This window comes from Photinus pyralis, unplaced genomic scaffold, assembly GCF_008802855.1.
Source record: "Photinus pyralis isolate 1611_PpyrPB1 unplaced genomic scaffold, Ppyr1.3 Ppyr1.4_LG3a, whole genome shotgun sequence".
In the NCBI taxonomy this organism is placed as follows: Eukaryota; Metazoa; Arthropoda; class Insecta; order Coleoptera; family Lampyridae; genus Photinus; species Photinus pyralis.
The window spans coordinates 2,582,942-2,610,126 of NW_022170509.1; the positions used below are offsets into that span (position 1 = coordinate 2,582,942).

Here is a 27,185-nt window from a genome sequence, read left to right on the forward strand (position 1 = left end):
TTATTAGTATTCGTGACAGCAAACATTTGTAGAAGCATATAGTTACAATCAGGCATTAAAGCACCAAAAATTGGTTTATTAAATGTGAATTAACTATTTAATAAGACACTGTATTTTAAATTCACTCAATCTATTTACACCTTCAAGGCTTTATATCACACTATAAGTCTTCTTCCTACTCGATGTGATGATATGTTGATATTGTCAAAAAGATTGGATCACATTTCCATATCATTCGACTGTAAACACATGGGTCGAAATGGGCTTAAGTGTAAATTAAAAAAAATACATATTTAATTTTGGCGATATTATACACGTACTATTTACAATAATGTACAAGCAAAAGACTATTAAATCTAAAACATCAGTACAAAATATACTTCAAAAACCTGTTTTACTAATACTTGCGCACAAAAATATTATAAACATACCGGTACAATATATATTTAAAAAACAGCGGTCGATAAATTGTTTCAACGGCCATTTGTATCAACTTATTAATTCATACATGATAATGTACACTTCACAAATCATTAAAAACAATGTAAAAATCCTTCAAAAAAATAATACATCGAAAAACACTTAGTGAGTATTCATTTGTTTCTCTCCAATACTTAAATAATTAGGGAGTAACTGACTAATTTATGTCATACATACACTAATAAACTAATTTGCAATAATGATATTAGGAAGGGGGGGTTGAAAATAGCACCTGTAAAAATAAAGCAAGTACAATGTCACGAGTCGATTTCAATTCACACATAATTTGTTCATTTCATAATTTGTCATATGAGACGGCACCGTACTTTTCTGTTCTAAACGAAATGGAACCTTAAGCTACCAGATCACTCAACTTTAATCAAGTTTAGCTTGAGCAAGTACACATTTTTCTACTTATTCTACGCATTTAAACGATTAGCCTGAGAAGAGGTTTCACAACAAAATTTAGTTGCCTTTTAATAATTATACCTAACGTTTTCTTTATTATATTATGTAGCAAATATGCCACTAACAAGTTGTAAAAATGAGAGCGAAAGCAATATATAAAAATAATTGACGAAACATCGCATAACAAAAATAGTTCACAGCTGCCAATGTACCTCACAATAAATACAGTCTTGAGAAAAAATGATTTCATACTAGTACAAGGTTTTTCTCTTTTATGGCATAAGAAGATTCAAAAATTAATTCCAAAATTGAGGAATTTAAGGATGAGAAAATATACTATAGTATAGCTGTATTTTGCTACAAATTTGCAATGAAAGCAATAGGGGTAGGCGATATATTTTAATATAGATTTTCGATGGTCGAATACTGCTATCCTATATCTTAAACAGGAAACCCCGGAATATTTTGAAAATTTGATTTAGTAACATTTTTACAATAAAAAAAAATTTTAAATGGCCAATATTATTACAATTACAAGTTTTGAAAATACGGAAGTACGTTATCTCTTTATTGAGCTACTAGTTTCTAGTGTACCTTCAGCCATTGATTAACCGCGAATTATTGGGGGTTTACTGTAGTAATATTCGATTTGATGTTTTGCTTAATGGATTTAGAAAAATATCAATACATACCGATATATCGTCCACCTCTAGTAAGCAATGTAAATTTAACAAAGGAAAACAACTATATAAGAGATAATACCTATACTGAAATTTCTAATAAATACAAGCCAAACACATAGCTTTAATATTCACACTGACAATCAAATTAAATTAATTTTCTCTGTCACTTTCAAATCTGGAATCTTAAATTTTGTACCCTTGATATTATTATGACAGGAAAAGTAAAATTTTGTTTAAATTTAAATACCTTTATTTGGGTAGAAAACTATGTTTTAAGACGCCAAATTTAAAATTATGTCACTAAGTTTAGTTTCTTTGAAGGATTTTGAGAAACAATTTGAAAAAAAAAATCAATTATAAACTGTATACATCTATAAAATAATTACTAAGAGTATCACAAGAAGTTCAATATAAAAAACAGCACCTACATGGCCAATGGCACAAATGCAACTTTCTCACAGCCAAATATAAAAAAATAAATACTGTTATTTTGACAAACTTAAATTAACCTTTTTGAGTACTCCATTAAATGGTTAATGTAGGTGCTGTCCGAATATATTTATTTAAGGCTTCTCAAAATTACAAGAGTCTCGCTAAATCGACATCTGAATATCAATTGAGAAATTTCCTACAGCGACGAGAGCCACAAGTGCACGGTATTTTATCTTCCTCGAACGGAAATTTGTAATCGTAAGTTAACTCCTCCCCACAAATAATTTTCCGAAGTGCAAATATTATAATATGCTTATGGCCCAATATTTCGACAACCTTTGAGTAGCAGTTCGGCTGTAAAATAAACAATATTATTATATTTCGAGGAGACTACTCGTAATACTTACATCACACGAATGATTGATGAACCTTGCAGCATTGCCCTTCATTGTAGCATCAACCACAAAATTTTCATCAATACGAAACATGTAGCATCCCATACCTATCACTGTGTACTGCCTCTCACGTTTATCAGCCAACACCGATCGAATCACCTACGACACTTGCCAGTAATTTCCAAGACAACACAATCTATTTACAAAGCAGTTTTTACTAACGGTTTGAACAACCCAAAATCGATTATTCAAAAATAACTTTTTTTAGTAATGCAACAGACCTTTGCTTCCGCAATACTGACTTTTTCTGTTTAAGTATTTATAAGATATAATTACTGATCATGTCTAATTACCCTGTTAATTTATTGATTTCAGTTTGTCAAATGCAGGAAACCACTGAGGCAATATAGTGATTGTTTATTAATCCTTGTTTTTGATAACTAAGCCTTGAACGTTAGGGAAGTTATGAATAATGTTGATATGATCAACAATAATTAATAACTCATTTGTAGGGAACTCGTGTTATTATAAATTCGGAAATTTACTTCTTCTCTTATTATTTGCATGCCATTTATCAGATTTGGAGCATCTAGTGCAATAAAATCATGGTGTACGATAGAGCAAAAGTGAATAGTTACTTTATAATTCACTTTATGACGCTCTCATCGGTTAGCCGTTTTGACCGATGAGGGTGCAGCACAATTTAGTTTGCTGCTGGATGTGCAAGCGGCGCGTCGTCACAATTTCAGGTGACAGAAAACCGCGGACAATGAGTAAGTAATAAAAAGATGAAGTCACTTGAACAACAACAAATATCTGTATTTTTATGGAATCAGAACATATTTGCGTAAATGATGTAATTATTGATTTAGGCGAAAATGACTCTAATGAACGCGATTTTTGTTTTAATGATGATGATTGATGACATTAATATACAATCAATAATATCAGATTGGTAAAGTACATATTCTTTTATAAAATAAATATCTGTTTTCCTGCCTTTGACAAACAGAAATCCAATGGCACTAGGCAAGGTCAATCAATAAAGGTTAGATGATTGTTGATTAATGAATGACAATTGATTGTCATCATAATACAGCTTATATGTTGTCAACACATAGCACACATGTACTTTATTTTAGTAATCACTGCGCGTTTGATGGGAGGGAATAACTGCTTTGTATACAGACTTTAACGACACTTACCTCGCCGGCATACTCTATCACCATTTCTCCACTCTCAATATCCCTTTGACAAAACAATCCTCTTTTGTGTATCTGAGAACGAAACACGCCAACCGATTGCCTCGATGTCAATTTTAAATGCCTAAATCGCATCGCCATAGGTAAGTTCGTAATGGAACCTCTCCTAGACAGATCAAAAATTAGAAAGCTCCGGCGAGATTATCACGAGATCTACCTGGTGTACTGCTCAAAATCGATGACGTTCTGCAGATGAGGTTTGCGATGTTTTGACGCGAGCCAACCAAATAAATCGCTGGGTTCGTGTGTCCTCTGATAGGGTAAACATCTAGCGGCACCGTACGTATGTTGAATAGTGCTGTCGTCGTCAAACTCATTTTGAAAACTTAAAGTGTGGAAAATGGGTTTATACTTGGAACACTTTCCCGCATCTGGTAATTGCTCGATGAGATATTTTAGTCCGTTTGTATTCAGACCGAGGACGTGGAAGCCGCCCTTCATATTTATCGAACCGGAAGGTAGCGGCGCCATGTTGTTGGCAAGTCTGGCCGCCTGTACAGCCTGAAACACTTTATTCCATAGCTCTGTGATCGACGTTGATGAGCAATTAAATCCGTCTTGAGCTTCGACCTTATAAACTATTGCACTCTCCTGCTTTTCAGGTTTGACCTGTCTGCCCATTTTCTCAGATACGTTTTCTTCGTCTACACCTATGAAAGGTTGCGTTACGCATGACTTAGGCTTAATTGGTTTTAAAGGGGCGATTTGTACGTTTTTAGGTGTGTAGTTATTGCTAATTTTGTACAGTCCTCCTTCGCTCTGTTTTTGGAAAATTAACTTTAATGACGCCGTTTCGTCCTTCGGGATAATGTTCGCTTCCGGTTTGTTCGTCACTGGTGTTTCGGATATCGACTTAATAATGACGTCGTGCAACGTGTTGATGGTGTGTGCTTTAGTAATTGAGTTCCCCGTTTCAACTTCGGCCAACTTAGGTTTTTGGTAAGTCAGTTTTTCGGCAGGTTTTGTCATAACCTTAATTTGTTTAAGGTTATTTGTGGGCATTGGGAGTACCCTACTCATTGGACGAGCTTGCGTTGTGGTAGTTGAAGTTGTCGTTGTTACTGGCTTAGGTGTTGGAGGAACAATGTTGGTTGGTATTCCGGGTTCTGGCACAAATGGAGCCACTGGAAGATTAATACTACTTGCACTGGCATTGCTGGAGGTTGTTGTCGTCCCAGTGTTATAAGCGGTTGTGGTGGTATCACATTTGGGTATCGTCGTAACTATTTTCGTAGCAACTTTTGGTGGTGCTTCCGCACTATCTCTAGATTCTACAATCCAAGGAGCGGCAGATTTCCTTTCTGATATGACTAAGGGTGTTGTGGGTACTTGACTTTGAACGCTTTGGGACACTTGCAACGGTTGTTGATTGACGACGGAATTGGAATTTAATAAAACAATGTTTCCAGAAGCGACATCCAAAACTGGTTCCAATTTACTGGCTTGGAATACTTGTGTTGTTGAAGAATAACTGCTATTTGTGGTTAAAACTCCAGGAACCGTACTAGGAAGAAACTGCTGAGATTGAAGGACAGTGTTCTGCACTATAGTTTCAAAACCATAAAAAATTGGTTGCACCGGTTGAGGTGCCCACACAAGTGCTCCATTGTTATCTACTAATATTTGATCATTTATTACTCTCGGTTGGGATAGCAAAACGGTGGACTGGACTCCCGGTACCAGATTCACTAGTGTTCCTTCCGACTGCAAATGCACCAAAGGAGTTTGAGTTTGTAAGGCTGTGGTAATTTGTGGTGCTATCGTTGTTATATACTGCAAATTCTGGCTGGCAGGCTGTTGAAATGTATCAATAAAATTGGAAATAACGTTCGCAGACGGTAGTTGTTGAACGACGACAGATGGCGTGCTTGTGGCTCCTGGTGGTATAAATAAAGTTCTAGGTCCCACTTGGCGCGTTCTTTTGGCGGCAAGTGGCCTTGGACGGCCCCTTATACGTATAGGTCTCTGTGTTAGGATCGTAGGCTTAAACATTGGTTTAAGAAACTGATTTTGAGGAACAGCCACAGTCTGAGTTACCACATTTGGCGATATTACTTTAGAGTTTAAGTTTAAAACCGGGGTAACTTCCTGAGCGATTGGGACCGGTTGTATTGTGAGCTGCTGTGGTTGAATTTCAACAGGTTGATTTAAATGTATGGAGCCGCTCGGATTTATTAAACCGTTAGGCTGCGCTACTGAAATAGCACCGTGATTTATGGGGAGCGCTCCCGAGGTCACGAACGAAATCGTGTTCCCATTATTTACTAAAGAATTACAGTTAGGATGGCCTATATACAGTGAGGGGGGTTGATTTATACAAAAATCACCGGACGGATTACTACTAATATGACTAATAGGTAAAGATTGATTAATAGATAAGGTCATCTGTGACGGTTCACACAGCGACACGCCCGATGGCTGACTAATCGCGATTGCGGAAGTTTGATTGGAAGCATTTTGGGAAGCGAATAAAGCGGGGAGACTCTTTTGCTCAATGGTCGGTTGTAAATTAGAAAAAAATATTTCGGAAGCTTGCGGTACCGTAACGAGTTCCGATGCCGATTCGGTACTGACAAAAGTAGAAGACTCATTCTGGGTTGTAATTTCACTATAAGATTCGTACGAAGACACTATGTACGGTTCGGCTGTTTCACCTTCGGTAACCTCAGTAGATGTGGATGGAATAGAATCGGCAACCTCGGATTGTTCTTGCTCGTGAGTAAGTTCAGAATCACTTTCGCTTGTCGAAATTTCTTCGCACGTGGCTAGATGGCGTGTGTAACTGGCGCTAGTACGGTACGTGCACTGGCATCTTTCACATTTCACTGGTTCATCGCCAACGTCAACGACCCAATTGACATTGTCATACGTGATTGACTCTGTGTCGCTTCCACTGTCGCATGCGCCATCTACTTGCAGCAACTGAAGGTACAAACTTTTATCTGGAGAAACTTTGATAGGCTTTGTCGCAGCTGTCGTGTTATCAACTTTGCAGCTCACCGTCACACTACACGAACGTTGTTGGTTACGGACCTTAGACATTCGGTTAATATGCTGTAGAGCTTCACTTTTTGGGTCCTTTGAAGATGCATTCGACGTTTCCTTACTATCATCAAAAAAACTAGACTTTTTACTCGAGTCATTCAGATCACTTTTGCATAATTCACTATTACCGACATCTGGAACTTTAAAATCCATACCCAACAGTTCCTCATTACTCATTAGTTTAGGAAAAATATCTTGCATAGATATACCGTCTAAAAATTCGTGCGGCAATTCATCCAAAATAGCGTCGGTAAGCTCGGGTGATAAAATATCGGCAGCGTTTTCGTTCTGCGGTTCCTCATCCTCCTCAAAATCCGCACATCCTGAGGTGATAGTCTCCAAGTCTTTTTGCCAGGTCGAAATTTCTTTCAACTTCTTATCTAGTACGAGTTTCGGTAAACTATGATCCACCGTAAAATTTCGATCTTTAGAGATGTGGGTGTTTTGCGAACGCAACACCGACGTTGTTATGACGTAGGGGATTAATCGCCACGGTTCTGTTGTCGACCAAAATAGTCGCCGACAGACGAAGCTGATGGGAATTAGAGACTCGGTATTATCGGAAACGGCGGGAAGGATCGTGCCTAAATCGGTGACGCATAAAGATCCAACCATAAAATGAATCTTTTTCGGTTCGGCGTAGCGTTTTTTCTTTTTATCTAATTCCACATAAATCGATCTTCTGATACCGAAATCGACCGGCGCAGAAATCACAGCCGAATTATTAATATCGCCATGTGATGGGCAATATATTGATTTATCTTGCATGAAGTTACATTCGCTTAAGTGAGCACATGAGAAATGATATGTCTCGTAACAACTCTTTGCGCAGCAGCCAATACTGGCTCCCTTCAACTTACAATATGTGCAACGGATGTGCCGACTCCGAGATATGGCGCTGTGTACATTCTGTAACGAACCGTCAATCTCTTCATAAACCTCCGACGACCACAGAGCGCAATTAGCGTGCACCCATTCGTTATAGCCGCAGTACAGAAGTCGCGCCTCTCGATACGACGAACCATCTCCCAGACCTTTACATAAAACGCAAATTCGGTTGTCACTTTCGATATTATTTACCATTTTGTGTTTATAACCATCATAGGTGGTTGAAATCTCGTTGGTTTCGGAAAATGTGTTACAAAATGAGGTATTGTTGTTGGGTGAATCATTTTCCGAGGGATTATACCATGGAAAGACTTGTTTCAATATTGAGCGATATATATTTAAAAGCTCCGTAGATTTTGCGGATTCAAAAGTTTCAACCATTGTGTGATCAAAATCCTTTAGAGAGAAATATTCTTTAGAATTCAATTTATATTTCACTTTTGACAGTGATGGCGTACTCGGCGTTTTAACGTTAATTTTTTCCTCCTCAAACAAATCATCCGTATTTATAGTACACGGTTTTACCGCCACCCTCAGTTCTCTCAGTTGATACTTTTTGCGCGTATTTTTCGAATTACCGAGCTGTTCCTGCTCCGGATTATCCTCGGCGGAAGATTCGTTAGATACCTCGCTCTCGTCGGAAAACTGTAACCTTCGAACGGCAGTCGCAGCTTTTGCATTTGGCGAGCTAAAATACGTAGGACTCCACTTCAACATATTTCGGGCTACTCTATTTTTACTTAGTAGTTTTAATACATTATTAAAACAGGTACGCAATTCGGAATCAACCGCTTTACGCCAATACGGTAACGGCTCGCATATGGAACATAAAAACTCTACAGACTCTGGGAGCAAACTTAGAATCTGATATTGTTCATCCGATAGACTTTCACATTTCGCATGAACCCACATGTTACATTTTGCACATTCCATCATCTAAAAACAAAGAAAGTGGTAAGTAGCTGTAGGTATATACAGGCCGTTCGTCCTAATGTGGCGGAAACCGGCGCATCCCGAAAGTCTGTTAGAGATCCCGAGCTCTGCTTTTGCAGGCACCAGTGGCGGCGACCCTTTTTTTTGCTATTTACTTTCGAAAACAAGGCATCAAGTTATCATTATCACAATGAGTAAAAGTGTCATTCTTGCATAATTATTATCCATTTGAGGGCATTAATTTCCTGAGAAACAATACAAAGCAATTTAAGTACTTGCTACCTAAAGTAAAAAATGCTTTGCGGACGCCACTGGTGCGTTGCAAGTTTAAATTTGAATCTGAACCACTGTTCACAACGACCGTTCGCCACCTTAGGACGAACGGCCTGTAGTTCGTCTTGGTCTAGTCCCATTGCCCACTGCCAACTTTCTGATTTACCAAAGCATTTAAATTGCATTTTTTTATATTTGTATATGCTCCACCATTAGGTAGTATCCCAACTGTAACCTGATATTATACGTAGTAAAATTGACAATGTATTTGTTGATAACTTTAATTTAATTGTAAAAAAAACTGACACGTAGTACTACTGCTGTGAAACTTAACAGACTTCGACGATAGGTTGCAGTTCATTGGAAAAGGAATGGGGCAAGGGTGCTTACCGGTATTTTTTCCCGGTCCCAGCATTAACAGTATTAGGAGGAAAATACGCTTTGGTCATTTATGTTTGCATAATGACTTTTAACCTTATTTCTAAACTGTGCACGAGGTACTACAAGGGCGTACTACCAATTATTAGTGATATCTTCAGATCGGACACCAGATATAATCACGATCGAACTGCACTTCAGGTAAGTTCATCTGATCGTTTGATTAAAATACAAAATGACATTACATATCGCTTCTGTTAAAAAGACGATAAAATCAATTATGCGTGAAGCCCCCAAAAGCTTTTAAAAATAATGTTAATGTTGACTGCGGGATGGTCAGAGAGCTCGAAAGTGTATGCAAATTTTTATAATTGCCCAATTGTACCCAGCAAAGACTTATTTGCCAAAAGTGTTGTTTTGGCAGAAGTCTAAGTTTGGTTCTTGTTATTCAAGAAATAAAAGTTTTGGTTTTTGTCAAAGATTGATTTTTTGATTGGGTTTTTTTGGCGGACTTCGAGCCTCTGTTATTATTGTTGCATAACCTCCTACCTTGCCAAAAATACTTCTCGTGGGCACTACGCATAATTTCAATCGAACTTGACCTACAAGATCGTTCGATTACATAATAATTCAAGCTTTCCGACCAGAGGGAACAACGCACCACCTAAGTACTAGCACAGACAACATATACTACAGACGGTCAATCTTAAGGGGAAAAAGCACGCTAAGTTTTGTTTCAAATGTCCCCTTATTTAAAAACCTGCTATCCCTCTATTTTGCTCCATCTATTAGCGCATACAACAATGTGTTGGTTCTTCTACAGATTTCATTTATTGGAATGGTCTTGCAGATTGTCTAGGGAAAGAAGTATTGATACTTTATTGTTAGAAAGCTGTCCCACAAGAAATCCCCATAATTTACATCACTTCATATTCGCAATTACATATTACTCGTTGTCTTTGGGTGCATAAGAAATGATATAACTTGCACCACTTTTCGAATTCTCGAAAAAAGTGTAATCTCCGTGTTGGTTTATATACCTACGTACTCTACTTGCCTACTTGTCTCTCCGTTTGTGGAATAAATCTTGCATTCAGGCCAGCAATTAAACTTCATTTAACTTGGATAAAGAAAACCTAAACGTAAGCAAATTTTCGAATGAATATTTGCCTCATATGTAATAAATCCCATATGAGGTGTGCAATTATCGGTCAATTACAGCGGTAATTGCATTGTAGAAAACGAAAGAGCCCTGCGATAATTGCACATTTCATGGGAATACACTTAACAATTTTATAAGTAGGTAAGGTGAGTTTGTAATGTTTATTCAGGAAATATTCCCCCGAATTACACTCGTGCATCAAAATATCCCTGATAATTTTTAGCGCATTTTCCAACAAAGTTCGGTGCGCTATTGCAGCCACTTTCTCTGTCCGTCCGTCTGTCCGAGGCCTTAACTACTCCTACAGTTTTCAAGATATTTAGTTCGTTCTTTTTGCATTCGGTAGCGTATCGCTCTGGCACCTGAGTCAAAGAAAATCTTGACGATTGAACTGCGCATGCGCAGGCTGCGCAATGTTAACTTTTTTTATTTATTAATATATTTTGTTGAAATTTTAATCACAGATACTTGTAGTAAAGGCAAATATATCGCATATAGTAAAAATCAGATGTGCGCATGCGCAGACTGCGCAACGCAAACTTTCTTATTTATGGAGATATTTCTTTGAAATTTTAACCAAAGATACTTATAGTAAAAGCAAACGTATTACATATTGTAAATATCAGATTAATAAGCGCATGCGCAGGACGCGCAATAAATAACTGCGCAGTATGTGTCAACTTCCTTATTTATGAAGATATTTCTTTAAAATTTTAACCATATATGCCTCTAGTAATGAAAAACATAGCGCACATAGGTATCGCCTTTGGGGAAGTATTGATCAATTTATGGAAAATGCGCTGAAGTTACTCGCCTTAAGACGAAAACCTTTTTACTTGTTTATTCAAGTATCTTATCAGCAAAAAACTGCGTTCGGTTATTTTCATAATTTGTTAAAAGAGCATTTTGATGCACTTGTGCAATTACCTACGAAAATTGTCACAAAGCAAAGTTTTAATAGCGATCCTCGAGATGGTTTATAGTTTTGTATCTATTACTGTCTGCCGATTTAGTGTGTTGTCACTTCACTCAACGAAACCATGTGTATTGTATGCAAAAAAATCCCCTGAATCCGTAAATGACAGTCTAGCTGACCGGAAACTCCGGGAACATATTGCTATACACAAGAAAACGAAGAAAAAATGGGAAAATATCGGTTTTTCGCATTTGACTTAATTAGGTATCTCGTTAACTATTCCTCTTACGGAAAAAATGAAGAGAACGATTTGTTTAGAATCGATTTTTCTATCAGATACAGTTGGTATGATTTTTATTAAACAGAGTACCAAGGGCCTATTATAAAGTTACTTTCTGGTTCTATTTCTGGGGTTTCCACAAAACTAATTCTAATTCCACAGTCCGTCGATTTGCAAAACTCATCGGGACAACAGACAATTGTTAGAATAGGTTGTTTTACGGTTCCACCATCCATAAACATATTGAAAACGCTCTGGGAGTCATCCAGTTTGAAGGACAAAGCATCGAGAAGGACGTATCAACAAAAACAAATGTTAATTTTTGGGATTACTTTTTTGTATTTTTCCAGAAAAATCAATACCATTTAAAAATGAACGGTTCTGTACCAACTGAAAATTCGATTCTAAACAAATTCATTTCTATGAGCTCGAGCAATAGTTGACGAGATAATTGGAAGGCAAATGCGAAAAAAACTGCATTTTTCCATTTTTTCTTGGTTTTTAGCACATTTTTGCAAATTTATTTATAAAAAGTAGCTTTTAATCTCACTTTGACTGGCTGGCTGGTTGGTCGGCTGGCTGGCAGCAAATGTGGGCCCGTAGAAGAACTCTTGTAGAAAGGCAAGGGGTGTACGTGTATCTACAAGGCCGTGTAATTTGTAAACCTTGGGGACAGGGCTACATGATGTGGGGTTGGCGACATCTGGGCGTCGTCCTCGAGCGTAGTATACTAACGTGAAGGTTTTTAATTTTTTTTCTATCTTCTACTACAGTTTTGGTCCGATTCTTTTCAAATTGGTGTCGTCGGAAAGATGTTGTAAACGCGCATAACTCCTGCGTGGCGGAATTTTGTTTTTTGGCCTAGGGGCGAAATTAACAACCTTTTGCATGGCGCGCGCGCGCGTCTTCGAGAGGTAGTCAACTTCGGGCACCTTTTACCTTCCGTTGCGAATTCTGTCAATGTTTCGTAAATCTCGAATGGCTGTCTCTCTTTCTCGTGTCGCCAATAGAAGCTCGAGCAATGAGAAGTGCTCCCCAAAAATTAAGTACTATCTTGTGGAAGGTTTTTAGCAAGATCCACCAAAATGTGGGTGTAATATAAGTATGCACCGAAAAAGGAAATGTGGTACCCTCCGACAAGATCTAACTGATGGTGGAGAAAAATCTTCAAACGCGAATTGCGGGTGAACGGGACATCGGAAGTGGGTAACGTCAAAGGGAATGTGGTATCCTTCGACAAGATCTTTTATTCATGGTTGAGTCAAAAGTGGCAAATAGAATACTGATCTGCCACACAAAAATGCGCTGAAGTCCCTTCGACCTCACACGAGGACTTTGATAATTTTTTTTGTGTATAGCAATATGTTCCGGGAGCTTCCGGGCATGGAACTACAAAGAATACACTTGGTTTCGTTGTGTGAAATGCCAACATCCAGTTTAGAATACTTTTGGAGCTAATTTGACTGGACTATGTTGACCCATTGACATAAAATAAAGTTCGTTAAGTGCTCCCTCCCCTAATCAAAAAATTTTGTGATGGTATTCTCACAGATACATATAGGTAGGCAAGGCCGTGCGAGGGGGGCCCAGGCCCTGGACGCCAAGTCTGGGGGGCGCTGAAGTCGCCCGTCGTCGCCTTCGTCAAGTGCGTCAAAGGCGTGAGTGAAAGATTTACCTCGAATTATATAAACGAATCCGTACATATTCTTGTTTCGTATTTTATAAATTTAGAATCAGTAAAAATTTAAAAATTAAAAACTGTCGCGTTTATAAAGTCGGCAATTCCATGGAGTTAGGAAATCAAACAAAAGCGCCTGCATTTGCCATGTCTGATCTCAAATTGCCATGGCACCACTGATTTTCTTAAAAGCGCCAGTTTTTAGTTATCCAAATTCTTGGATTCAAAGTTCAGAAAATTAAAAGCTATAGTATGCATGGATTCGTAATTTTTTTCTCTACAAAAAACCTAAATAGACTTTCTCTCTAAAATAATTACAGAAGTCAATAATCAGAAATGAAAAAATTACTATTGCAATTCCTATGGTGCGGTATAATAATATATTTATTATGGAAAAACAAAAATTATGTTTATTATTCTAATAAACTCTTTCCTTGTCCAACCTCATAATTTTATATGTGGAAGTGGAGGCCAAATTTAGTTTCCGCCCTTGTATAACCAAACCCGCTCCATCAATTTTTTAAATGTTTAGAAAAGAGAAAAATGAAGAATTATAATGTATCCTATTTCATGTAATTTATGATGTTATACAAGTGAGCGCTTATCTTATCTACGTAAAGGCCGGCGTTTTGAAGCCGAGGAAATAAGGTTTGAGTATATGTATTTTATTTTTACAAAAATGGGTCCATCTATTACACACTTTTACCACACACAACAGTTTTCTGTGGGTCTACCACATTTTACGACAAATTATTTCGACTGCTTCAAGGTAGACAACACACTAACCGTACTCTATTAGGTGTTGCGTTTATTTCTATAGCATTGCATTGACCGTCTGTAGTATATGTTGTCTTAGTTGGGTGGCCATAGTTAATAAATCGCAAGTCTAACGGCATTTAATGAGCCATTTTGGAAACGTGCATTGATAAGGATAAAAATGTCTGCTGAACCCGAATTCGGATGTTGCCAAGCTGATTTTTGGCTAATTTCAAAATGGCGGCCAATATGGCGGCCAAATATATACATTTTTATGCCAGGCGCATTTTACATAGTTTTTCGGATTGAGGTGTTAAAAAAACATACAGGAGGCACAGAAAATTGCAAAACTTATATATTAGGTACATTATACAGACAACACGGTAACCATATAGAGATAATTCTGACGGCAAATGTATTACCTGTATTTCGTTCAAAAATTTTAACGGAACTTAAATTTCTTCATCATTCTGCTCATTTTTTTTATGATTGAAGCAGTCGCCAAGACACTTGTAGATATTTGTGCACTTTTAGTTCATAGCATAATTTATTTAAAACCAAGTTTTTAGGAGGACTAGTCTGACCATTCGATTTGTCAGGTCTCTTATCGCATTTGCGAGACAATATGTATGGTACAAAATGTCCCCGTCAACAGCATCATGAGAAGATGCAACTCTACGCCCTTCTGTACCCACTGCACCCAATGTAAATTTCCATAAGAGCGTCCGCCTAAAAAACTCAAGTTGTTTTTGAAAAATAAAATTTTATATTTTATGAATTTAGACCTTTACCTCTCTCTCTCATATTTTTTGTAAATAAAGTCTGTATCTTGGCGGGCGGTAAATAAACAATTTGAGTGTAGCAAGTGGCGCCGCTGCATTGTGTCGGCGGGAACATGATACTACATGTTAAGTTGTAGTATCATGGGAACCGAGGGGTAAACCACCTAGTTAATTCGGTGTTAATGAATTAAAATTAACTTTTAATGTAGTTAATGTTCTGTAAATGCAGTTAATTTCAAGTTAATTCAGTTAATGTAATTTAATGTGGTTAATGCTAAGTTAATGTAATTAATTTACATTTAATGCCATTTAATACTACTCGAGATACTACTATAGGTAGTGGCTATAGCATGTGAAAAACCAAATTTTGAACCTGGTGTTAGATTTGCTTTTATTCGAAGTGCCTATGTATCAAATTTTAATTAAATACTTTCATAAATAAAAGATTTTGCAATTCAAAAAGGGCACTGTGAATGTAGAATTGATTAGGCCCAACTTTTGGCATTGTGTATTATATGGCTAAAACTATGCCCTCGACTATGCCCATATTTAATTTCATGCAATTCGGTTTATAACTAACGGAGATGTCAAAAAGGGCCTTCTTTATTTTTTTACGTACATTGCCAATTCACGAACTCCGATCTATAACTCTGATAAAGAATCCAAATGCAAAATTTCATCATAATCGGCGGTCTATTCGTTTTCGAGGTATCGTGCTAATGTCTCGGGATCTCGGGACAGATGGACAGGCACCGCAAAATTATAAACTCTCTACGTCCTAGGAGATCGTCAATAATTTGAAAATGTTGGTTATTTACAATATTTTTGCTATAGTGTTTTATAAAGAATTTAATAACCTGTCATATTATGTAATAATACACAGGGTGTTCCATATCAAAGTCACATTTTTGTTATCATCTGAAAAATGCGATGTGGTTTTGTTTTTTTAAATGCAGATTTGAATTCATTGGAAAAACACGCAATTTTTATTTATATATACATTTATATATATAATAATAATAATAATAATAATAACATAACAATATACATGTAAACAACAGCACTCCCTCACAACACGGTACACAACATACTGTAATATCTGCACCTCTAACCCAAACAAACACACAAATACAACTTACCGAACAAACAAGTACAACAAATGATACAACATATACTACAATCAGAGATTCACCTCTGAAGCAAACCACATTACCACGACCCATTAGTATTCAACCCAAACGCAAAAGCCTAAACAGCACTTTAGACTCACAACATACTGTAATATCTCCACCCTTAACTCAACCAACCACACAAACACAACTTCCTGAACAAACAAACGCAATAAATACAAGTAACGCAACATGCACTACAAAGACGCCCTCACTCAATAAAGTTACACGGCCTAGCACAGCTAAAAAACACAATACTCTTTCCTCTCAGAAACACACCTCGTTATCACAACCCACTCGTACTCAACGCAAACGCAGCAACCTTAACAGCACTAGAGGCTCACAAAATACCGTAATGTCTCCACCAATAATGCGAGCAACAACACAAACACAACCTCTAGAACAAAGAAACACCATAAATACAAGTAACGAAACTTGCACTACAAAGACAGGTCCACCCAATAAAGTTACACGTCCTAGCACAGTTAAAAAACACAAAACTCCTTCTTCACATAAACACACCACGGTATCACAACCCACTCGTATTCAACCGAAACGCGAAAACCTTAACAGAACTACACGCTCACAACATACTGTAATATCTCCACCAAAAACCCAAGCAACCACACAAATACAACCTCAAGAACAAAGAAACACCATAAATACAAGTAAGGCAACATGTACCACAAAGACAGGTCCACTGAATAAAGTTACACGTCCTAGCACAGTTAAAAAACGCAATACTCCTTCTTCTCAGAAACAACCCACTCGTATACAACCCAAACGCAAAAACCTTGACAGCACTACTAGCTCAAAAAATACTGCAATATCTCCACCAAAAACCCAAGCAACCACACAAATACAACCTCAAGAACAAAGAAACACCACAAATACAAGTAACACAACTTGCACTACAAAGACAGGACCACCCAATAAAGTTACACGTCCTAGCACAATTAAAAAACAACCTCAAGAACAAAGAAACACCACAAATACAAGTAACGCAACTTGCACTACAACAGGTCCGCCCAATAAAGTTACACGTCCTAGCACAATTAAAAAACACAAAACTCCTTCTTCACAGAAACACACCACATTATCACAACCAACTCGGATTCAACCGAAACGTGAAAACCTTAACAGAACTACATGCTCACAACATACTGTAATACCCCCACCAAAAGCCCAAGCAACCACACAAATACAACGTCAAGAACAAAGAAACACCATAAATACAAGTAACGCAACATGCACTACAAAAACAGGTCCACCCAATAAAGTTACACGCCCTAGCACACTTAAAAAACACATAACTCCTTCTTCACAGAAACACACCACATTGTCACAACCCACTCGTATACAACCGAAGCGCAAAAACCTTAACAGCACCACAGGCTCACAAAATACTGCAATATCTCCACCAAAAACCCAAACAACCTCACAAATACGACCTCAGGAACAAAGAAACACCATAAATACAATTAAAAAACACAAAACTCCTTCTTCACATAAACACACCACGTTATCACAACCCACTCGTATTCAACCCAAACGCAAAGCCAAAGAAACACTTACACAATAAACTCTATTTAATAAAATTACAGGAATTATTATAATGATATTTTTGTTTTGTTTTCTTCTTTCCTGATAGCGTTGACTATTGTGGCCATTAATAGCTATGTTGGTAAGTATGAATTACATACTATCCGTAGATTTCCAATGCGAGTGTGTGAATATTTTTTTTTTTTTTTTTCTTTAGAACCCTACATAACTTCACCAGACACAGACACTAATCGTTACTTGATTTTAATCCGTGCGATTAGTTAACCAGGCTAGACCTGAGTTCTCACAAGAAACACCGACCATAATAATAAGTGACATTTATTAGATTACTGGAGTACAGAAGGAAATAAATATAAAATAAAACATTCAAATAGATAATAAACTAAATAATTAAAATTAAATGAAAAATGAAATTAATGTTCCGTAATCTAACGGGGCGAAGTTCAGTTCTATGGTGAGACACCCTAGAACTGCTCTACCACTTAATAGTTGGAAAAAACCTTAAATACTTACCACCGGTTATTAAAAAGCACAAAATTTAACAACAAACAAAATTTGCCGAGGAAAATGTAAAACACTATTTAATTAATTCACAGCTTTTTTGGGACACCCTATATATCACCACAGGATATATTTTCCTACATTTTCCGAACTAGCTATGAAGTTAATTAACCAACTCTTACGTATATATAAGTAATAAATTATGGAAAACAATTCAATACTAAATAGTACACAATACAATAGATAGTGGCGCCATCGTGCTGTATTTGTGAACTAGCGCGAAATTTGGCCTGGCAACATCCAGAATCAGATTCAGCACGTTTTTACATCTAAAAAACCATGTGGCCAAAATAGCTCATAAAATGCCGTTAGAACTAAGAAACAGAGTCGTTTTTCGATTTGGCCACTTAACTATCTGTGGTACTAGAGAGAAAAAATAATTTGCAATATTCGTTGATACCTGCAAGTTTGAGGGAGGCAGGTATACACGATTTTTGTTGACTTCTTATAGTGCTACCAACTTTTAGCAAAATTAGAAACATAATGTTTCTAACAATACTCACCTTTGTATTATAATCGTTATCATCATAACACTTTTGGCACAAAGGACAAAAATTTCCTTTTTTCCGTAGTCGAAAACATATAAGGCATAAAGGTGTGTTTCCAATAAATTTTGTAATATTATTAATTCCGCAACTCTTGCATCGCATGCACGAAGCACATACCTACAATCCGAAATCGTAACCTAATTTATGATTATTAATATTTACCGTTGGTCTATCTTCCGTCCTCCATTTATTGTTAAAGCACTCCGGATGGTAAGGCCTTTGGCATTTTTGGCAATTAATTTTCTGTTTGTCAGCTTCTCCGCACGCGCTACACATGGTACACCTCGGACATAGCCAGTTGTAACATTCACCGTCGTTGTTGATATTTTGAGGTGGCTGCTCCAAGCAAAATGGGTGATACGGCTCGCAGCACAAGCAGCAGTACAATAACGACTCCTGACCGGCACTGCCGCACAGATAGCAAACTGCCAACATCGGAAACGCCAGCGACGCGATCAGCCCGAAACCATTCTGACACACCTCCTCGGGATCGTAATTTTCCCAGAAATCGATACAGATATTATTGTCCACCTCCGTAGGCTGTGCGCTTGGCTTGGAATGCAACGTCGTGTTAAATAACGAATGCTTCCCGACTTTTTCGCGTTTCTGTATCTCATGCTCGACTTTCGGTGCGTCGATTTCTGGCGGCCTCGACTCGCTCTTTTTATTTTCGACAGGTACACTGTTCTCTTTAGTGCCGTTAAGGGTCCTACGGAGTAAATAAAAACATCTTAAGTTTCAAACGTAGCTTTCTAGTGTTATTTTCATCATTGTTAACATATCACGTGAACCTCCCTATACAAGTCCATCCACATATCAATTTCAGATTTCTGTTCTATTAGTTTGTTGGTGAAGAAAATACTAACATGGCATTTTGCCAAATCAAAACTTATACTAAAAAGAATCTAATTTTTAAGTGCAAAAACTAGCATGGAAATTATGTCAAATTGAAGTTGTGGTGGACTTCCGTTTTTCTAGACAAGTAAGAATGCGGTCATTGTCGACAGCAGGGTAAAACTGTATAAAAAAAAAGCCAAACGCCCTTCAATTAAAAAAATTGTGCTCTTCCAAACCAAGTAAACTGAACATTCGGGACCGAAAATATTTGTTTCTTCTTAATTTTTTTCTCGGAAACCATAACAAATCTAAGGATGGAACTTGTGGCTATCAGGGGTTGTAGCCCATATGAAATATATGCTCCAGTTCCGGGTTCCAGTTTTTAAGGGTTCCAACATAAATAAATAATTATTACAAAATATAAATTAGTAATTATGGGAAAAATAATACACAAAATTAAAGTACGTACACTATTCTTTTGTATAAACATATTTTTTAGGTTTAATTGAAAGTTGTGTGCCATGCGGACCACCCCCACAGCCGTTATGGATCACTCAATCGCTTATAGAGGATGCAATCCAGGCAAAGGGATAGCTCACCACATTCTTTGTGAGTATCTCACAACAAAAGAGTCCATGTTGAGGCCCTCTCCAAATTTCAATATGATCCAAGTATCACATATGTGGTTTAGACTCAAGGTCTTATTTTGTAGCAACAAATTCCCACCCTTTTTCTTGTAAGTACTATAGTTTTGGGTGGGTTTAGCCTTTGAATATAAAATTAGGAAGAAGTCTAAGCCTGTACTTTCGCGTGGGTCTCTAAAAGTACCTTGAGCGATAGATGGAGCCACGAAATGAACGTGAAAAGTACCTTTGGATTTATACACGCGCTTTCCGAAGGCAGTCACTGCTCTTCCTTCTTACAGCGCGTTTTATATGTAGGACAAAGATAGCCTGAAGTCTCCCACTTGCACTCATTGATTTGTTACCGTACTCTTATGTTGATAGTAGGCGCGCGTACATAATTGAAAACGCTGCAAATACCAATTTAGACACAGAAAATTTCATAGAACAAAAATTGTAGACCATTAAATTTACTATAAAAAAGTCCGTGACGGCATATATCTATCTTTAATCGTTTAGCCTTACCAACCATTTAAAGTTGTACCTAGTGTCCTCGTTGGTTTCAATAATATCTTTGAATGCTTATCATATATTAATGGTTAAAGATACATACAGGGTGACAATTTGAAAACTTACCACCCTCTATATCTTAGTAAATAAACGAGATATTCAAAAAAATCAAAATCCGTTTCGGTAATTCGGAGGGGGAATCACAATGACATAGTTGGCGACGCACCCCCTCACACCCCCTGCGCCCTAGCCACCCCAACTTTTAAATCTTAAATAGTGACTCCCCATGTGTGATACGTCATTGGAAAGCTCTGAAAAAATGCTTTCCAACCATACCAAATAGCATTACATTTAGGTTAGTAATTATCGTGCAAATCAAAAAATAAACATGGAAAAATCGTATTTAACTTGAACTTCCAAAGCCGACTCGACAGCAACTCATTTTTGATCGCCAGTTATAATCTATTCTCAAACTCTTGTCGAACCTTTTCAAATGTTGGTTTTGCAATATTTCGACATTCTTGAATTATTCTCTGTCTTAGTTCGTTTATGTTCGCCGGTTGCGTTTTAAATACGACAGATTTCAAATGTATCATATTAGTTTATTTTTTGATTTGCACGATAATTACTAACCTAAATGTAATGCTATTTGGTATGGTTGGAAAGCATTTTTTCAGAGCTTTCCAACGACGTATCACACATGGGGGGTCACTATTTAAGATTTAAAAGTTGGGGTGGCTGGGGCGCAGGGGGTTGGAGGGGGTGCGTCGCCAACTATGTCATTGTGATTCCCCCTTCGACTTACCGAAACGGATTTTGATTTTTTTAAATATCTCGTTTATTTACTAAGATATGGGAGGTGGTAAGTTTTCAAATTGTCACCCTGTATATGCTGTCGCGGACTTTTTTGTAGGAAATTTAATTCTCTACAATTTATGTTTTATGAGTTTTTCTGTCCGAAGTTTCGTTTTCACAGCGTTTTAAAGTAAATGTGGGTACCTTTCGTTTTGTGACTGAATCTAAAATTCAAAGGTTGTGAGCAATTTTATTGTACGTGATAGGGTTTTGTGTGATATTTAAGTTTTATAAGGAGTGTCCTGTGCCTAAACCCCCTAGTTTTTAGGTTATTCAATATTTTTCACAAAACAATAATGAATTACCTGTTTATAAACAGGATCGAGTAAGCCGTGATAATAGAAACCAAAAGAATTCCAGGAAGCAAGTGTCACAAGTAAATTATCTGTTGCAATTAATGTGCTCCCTATTTCGTAGCAAAATAAGATTAATTAAAAAGGCGAATTTCGAACTAGTCTTTTTAAAAAATCTTATTTTACTAGGAAATAATGAGTACCTACACTTGCAGCAAACAATTAATTTATGGCACTTGTTTACTATTTGGCATTCTTTGGTTTTTTATTATCACGGTTTACTCCTGTTTATAAACATGTAATTCATTAATGTGTAACTGTTTAGTGAAAAATATTGAATAATTTAAAAACTACGGGGTTCAGACACAGGATATCCCTTCTAAGAATTGAAGAGCGCACAACAGACCATTGAATAGAGAAACAAAATAGTGGTAGTTCCATTGAATAAAAATAGTTATAGCATTTTGAAATCTAGAAATTTTACAATTTTTTTGTAAACACTCTGTATCATTAAATTCAACTTTCTCATTACCAAAGTGTTGCCTTTTATTCAGATTAAAATTATTGATTTCTATTTCTTAACTTTAAAATCAAGGTCGCTACGATTTATCAAAGTGGGGCTGGTTTATAGAGAATTATTCGAAAAAAATTAATAATTGTGTATTGACACCGTAAACATGAGACACTCTGTACATTCAAAAATAATTTCTGTATATGCATAACATTCTATAGTTGACATTTGCACAAAAGATTTTTTGCTATTTTTTTACCAGGTATGAATTAGGAAAGACCGACGCAGTGTTATAGGACCCTGTATAATTGATATAAAACGTAAAAAACGAAGAAAGAATGGGAAAATTTTGTCTTTTTTGCATTTGACTTCAATTATCTCGTTATCTATTGCTCTGAGAGAAAATGAAGAGAAATGAATTTGATTAGAATCGAATTTTCTATAAGATACAGTTGGTATGGAACATTCATGTTCAAAAGTTATTGTTTCTTTATGGAAAGATATAAAAAAAGTAATCCCGAAAATTAACAATCTGTTACTAAGCAAAATTCATCCTATCTTTTATATTATCCGTAGCTTGATAACGGAACAATACGGCAACCGATCACCCGATCACCGTAGGTATCATAGTCGTTGATTAATTAAAAACACAAATTAAAAAATCCATGCTTTGTCTTTCAAAGTGGGTGACTCCCAGATTCTCCCCCAATTCTTTCCGCTAGTGGAACCCTAAGCAAACCGTTTCCAACAATTGTCCCGATGATTCTTGCAAATTGACGGACTGTCAATTTTTTTTTTCAAAATCCGAAGACTTTTGCTAGTTAACAAATGGAATAATTTCCGAAATATAACAAGAAATGTGACTCCATAATAGGCGAACAGAAACCTCTCGGAAAATGTACCTAAATTTAAAAAAAATACGTCGAAATCCGTCCGTCAATTTGCAGAAATCATCGAGACAACTTTTGGAAAAGGTTACTTTGGGGTTCCACCATCTGTACAAAAATTTAGAACGCTATGAGAGTTATCCAATTTGTTTGTTTATTTAATCAATGGCTATGATACCTACTTACGGTGATCGGGTTTGTCGTATTGTTTTGTTATCAAAAGAAGGGACCAAATACGGATTTTCAAAAAGATCGGATGAATTTTACTCAGTAATAACAGATTGTTAATTTCCGGAAATGCGTTTTTTTTATATTTCTCCATAAAAAACAATAACAATTAAGAATGAACGTTCCATACTAAATGTATGGTCTACTCTACATAGACAATTCGATTCTAAACAAATTCACTTGAATACCCCACCGGAAAAAAAATGGAAAAGATCATAAAAAATATCACTTCTCTTCATTTTTTCACTCGAGGCGATAGTTAACGAGATAATTGCAGTCAAATGCGAAAAAAAACATTTTCCCATTTTTTTCTTCGTTTTTTCTGTATAACTATATATTTCGAGAGTTTCCGGCCAGGGGATTATGATTTTCAGATTCAGCAGATTTTTTTTACATAGAGTACATTTGGTTTTGTTGAGTGAAATGACATCCAGTCCAAACCGTACTTTTGATGAATTATAGGGCTTTGCTTCGTGCCCTTCTGATAGTGTATTATTAGTATGGGTAAAAATAACTGTGTAAAAAATACAGCAAAGAGCTCTTGGGTATGGCTATAGTATGTGCAAAACCAAATTGAACCTGGTGTTAGATTTGCTTTTATTCCAAGTGCATATGTATCAAATGTCATTTAAATACATTTATAAATTAAAAAAAGTTTGCAATTCGGTTCATATATGGCCGAGATACCAAAAGAGCACTATGCATTTTGAATTGATTAAGCTCAACTTTTGCCATTGCTTTTGCATTGCTAAAGCTATGCCCATATTGAATTTCATGCAATTCAGTTCCATAACTCACGGAAATGTCAAAAGGGCCTTCCTTATTATACCGCAAGGAGCTCGATAATATGTGAATTGCACTAATAATAAAAATAAAAATAAGAACATCATTTTTTTTCATTTCCCATTTTCGCATATTTCCCTTACGCTTTGAGCAGAATGTCAAAAAAATAACGACAGTTTCAATTTTTACAACGCTTCGATCATCCCAACCGGAACCCCCAAAAGCACCTGAAATTATAACAACATGTAGGTCAAGGGTTCGAGTCGTACCTACGCCAGATTCTTTTTTAACTAAAAAGTTTATTCAAAATTACGATGTGCGTACATTTTTTACAAACGCTGAGAAAACAAAAAGAGATACAAAAAAAGTTATAAAAGATAAATTGTAGAGAATTTAATTTCCTACAAAAAAGTCCGCGATGGCATATATGTATCTTCAACCCTTAATATATGATAAGCAATCAAAGATACTATGAATGCCAACGCAATCACGATGCGCAACTTTAAATGGTTGATATGGCTAAACGATTAAAGATAGATATATGCCGTCGCGGACTTTTTTGTAGTACATTTAACTGTCTCGAATTTTTGTTCTACAAAATTTTGTGTATCCCAATTGGTATCGGCAGCGTTTTCATTTAAAGTGCGCGCGACTATTATACGTACCAAAAAAAGATTACAGTATTGAAATCTTCAGTGCAAACGCAATTCGGAGCATAAATTCGCTCTAAAACCGATTATATTATTATAAAAGTGGGAGAGGTACACCTTACCTCTCCCCCGATTGTCACGGAACCACAGGTTCCCATTAGGCTAGTCTTCTTCCTAATTTTATATTCAAAGGTTTAGCTTAATGCTAAGTTAGCCCCACCCCAACTGTTCCTAATGAGTGATAAATCATCGAGTATGATAACAAATTAGAAATATGTAAGATTTTTTCTAATGATGGGCCATAAACCTAAAACTGATGTATTGGAGATACAACTGGAACTTTTACAAAAATCCGTCTAGAACAGGATTTAGAAATTTTCAAATTTTGGTCATAAATACCAAGGAGATTGCAATGTGTGTTGCCTACTTTACATACCCGAGAGCCTTATCGTCCCCGCACTCGTTTACTTTTACATCGTCCGGTTTCTTCTCGCAATCCGCGAATACGGCTAATGGTTGTCCTAGAACGATTGAGGCACTACGACATACATGTTTTACTCTGGGCCCTTTAAAATCTATTTTCTGCCGTTTTATTTCGGAATTAACTAAATTTAACTTCTCCTTTATCTTACCAACTCGTTTCCGTAAGGGTCGTCTACGAACGTGCAATTCCGGTTCCGGTTTCGGAGACTTAACGCTAGAAGGATTTGCACTTGTGTGAAATGAAAATAACGACGTATTAAACAAAGTATCCGATTCGCGCATGTGCTCGGGAAGTAAACTAATAAGATTGTTTTTCAATACTGGCGGTATTTGGAACGATCGAAGACACATTTTTAACCAGCACGCATTGCACCTCGCCTTGTAAGCGCAACGAAACTTCCAGTGTTGGCTTCGAACAATCGGCGGAACATGGCAATTGCCTTGTCCCTTTAGACACTGAATGTCCGGCAACTTCTTATTGCTCACTTGGCATTTGATCATTTTCGAAATGAACTTACGGCATGATTCGCAACTATAAATGTTAAATTTACGCGCTTGCTTTACGAAACGATAAAAGCGTACTGCTCCACAAACACCGCACGTCACAGTTCCGGGAGGACTGATGTTTGACGAGCTCATCGAAAACGGTCCCTCTGGTCCCGTCGGTGTTTGAGTATGTAGCTGAAGTCGAGCTTGACGCAACACCACTCTCCTACTAGAGCAAGGTGACCGTGACAGGTCCACATTTTCGTGTACCGCAACGTCCTTGCATTCACTATCGCTACAATTGACTTTACACGCAGTGCCATTAGTCGAAGCACTCTTTTTATTTATTACTCTCTTTTTAAAAGTCCGTAACTGAATACTATTCACCGCTTCCACATTTATAAATCGTTTATTAGGCTTAATAACACGTGACGAGTGCACACTTCTACTAGGAAGTATAAATTTGCCGACTAAATTACTACTCTCTAAACGTGATTGCTTCGTTTTGATTAATTTTCTACAGGATAATTCATTTTCAGATCTACTCTCAGCCTTCGTTCGAACAGATCGTTCATTAATTATGGTAATTAGCTTTTGTGAACTTGTGCCAACTGTACTATTAACCAGTCTCCTCTTTGATAGTGAATTCCTTCGAGCTATTAGGGTCTTGCACACTCTTTTTCTGACCGCTTGTCTATGAGGAAGTCGCACCGCCGCATACGAGATAGATGTGTCAACTTTGGCAGCTGGATCACAGTTTTCCTACAAGAATAACAATCAATTTACATAGGAACGAAGAGACAGTCTGGCTTCTAACCTGTTTTGTTTCGGTGTTGTTTAAGTTAGATACAGTTTCCTCGGACGAATTTAGAACATTTATTCGTTTCCTATTGACAGGTTTTGATGGCTTGCCTGGAAATTTCGAGCGCGCCATTTCTTATTTATCAATAGTAGTTACATTGTAAAAAGTTTATAAATATTTTTGCTAGCACTTTTGGGAGTTTATGCGACATATGTATTCATTTGCATTTGTGTACACGCTCGGTTGGTAAAAACAAGCCATGAATCCCCGTTTCCGCGTTCTCTTGATAAATAGTTTCCTTTCCCATTCGAAAGGTTCACGTACTTTTCTAGTAGTTTCGGCATATTAATTAATTGCGGCTATTAATCTAATTTTTATTTAGGAATCAAAATTCAAACACAAAAATAATAAAGTTGGGTACAGCAAAGTAATTAGTGAATGTTTTCGTTAGGGAGCGCTGCGGTATGATCAGTTACATTCAAAGTTTTAACATTCGAATTTATTTTTGTCGTTTTGTCTCAAATAGACACCTAAGTAAATCCTATTCCCGAATCTTCATTTGCAACTAAAAAACATACAATCATTTTCCAAAATTCGGAGATATTAAAAATAGGCAACTTTGTGTCTCACATACCGACCTACAAA

General features: G+C 36.8%; 1 protein-coding gene across 1 annotated transcript; it reads right to left on the reverse strand.

Annotated features, from left to right (window-relative positions):
* On the reverse strand, positions 1 to 27,017 carry LOC116165352 (histone-lysine N-methyltransferase trithorax). The gene is made up of 8 exons (XM_031479715.1): positions 26,556 to 27,017; positions 25,206 to 26,500; positions 18,755 to 19,301; positions 18,548 to 18,709; positions 3,818 to 8,529; positions 3,604 to 3,766; positions 2,411 to 2,557; positions 1 to 2,357 (listed from the first exon to the last, which is right to left on the reverse strand). Exons 1-8 carry the CDS (start codon positions 26,670 to 26,672, stop codon positions 2,184 to 2,186), a joined length of 7,317 nt encoding a protein of 2,438 aa, XP_031335575.1. The 5' UTR covers positions 26,673 to 27,017; the 3' UTR covers positions 1 to 2,183.
* Positions 27,018 to 27,185: the final 168 nt, after the last annotated feature.

Coding starts and splice junctions, on each gene's coding strand:
- LOC116165352 (XM_031479715.1), bottom strand. CDS start 26,672: ATGGCGCGCTCGAAATTTCCAGGCAAGCCATCAAAACCTGTCAATAGG. Junction 18,710..18,754: donor GGACGGAAGATAGACCAACG/GTAAATATTAAT, acceptor TTCGGATTGTAG/GTATGTGCTTCGTGCATGCG. Junction 8,530..18,547: donor ATAACGATTATAATACAAAG/GTGAGTATTGTT, acceptor CTTTGTTTTTAG/ATGATGGAATGTGCAAAATG.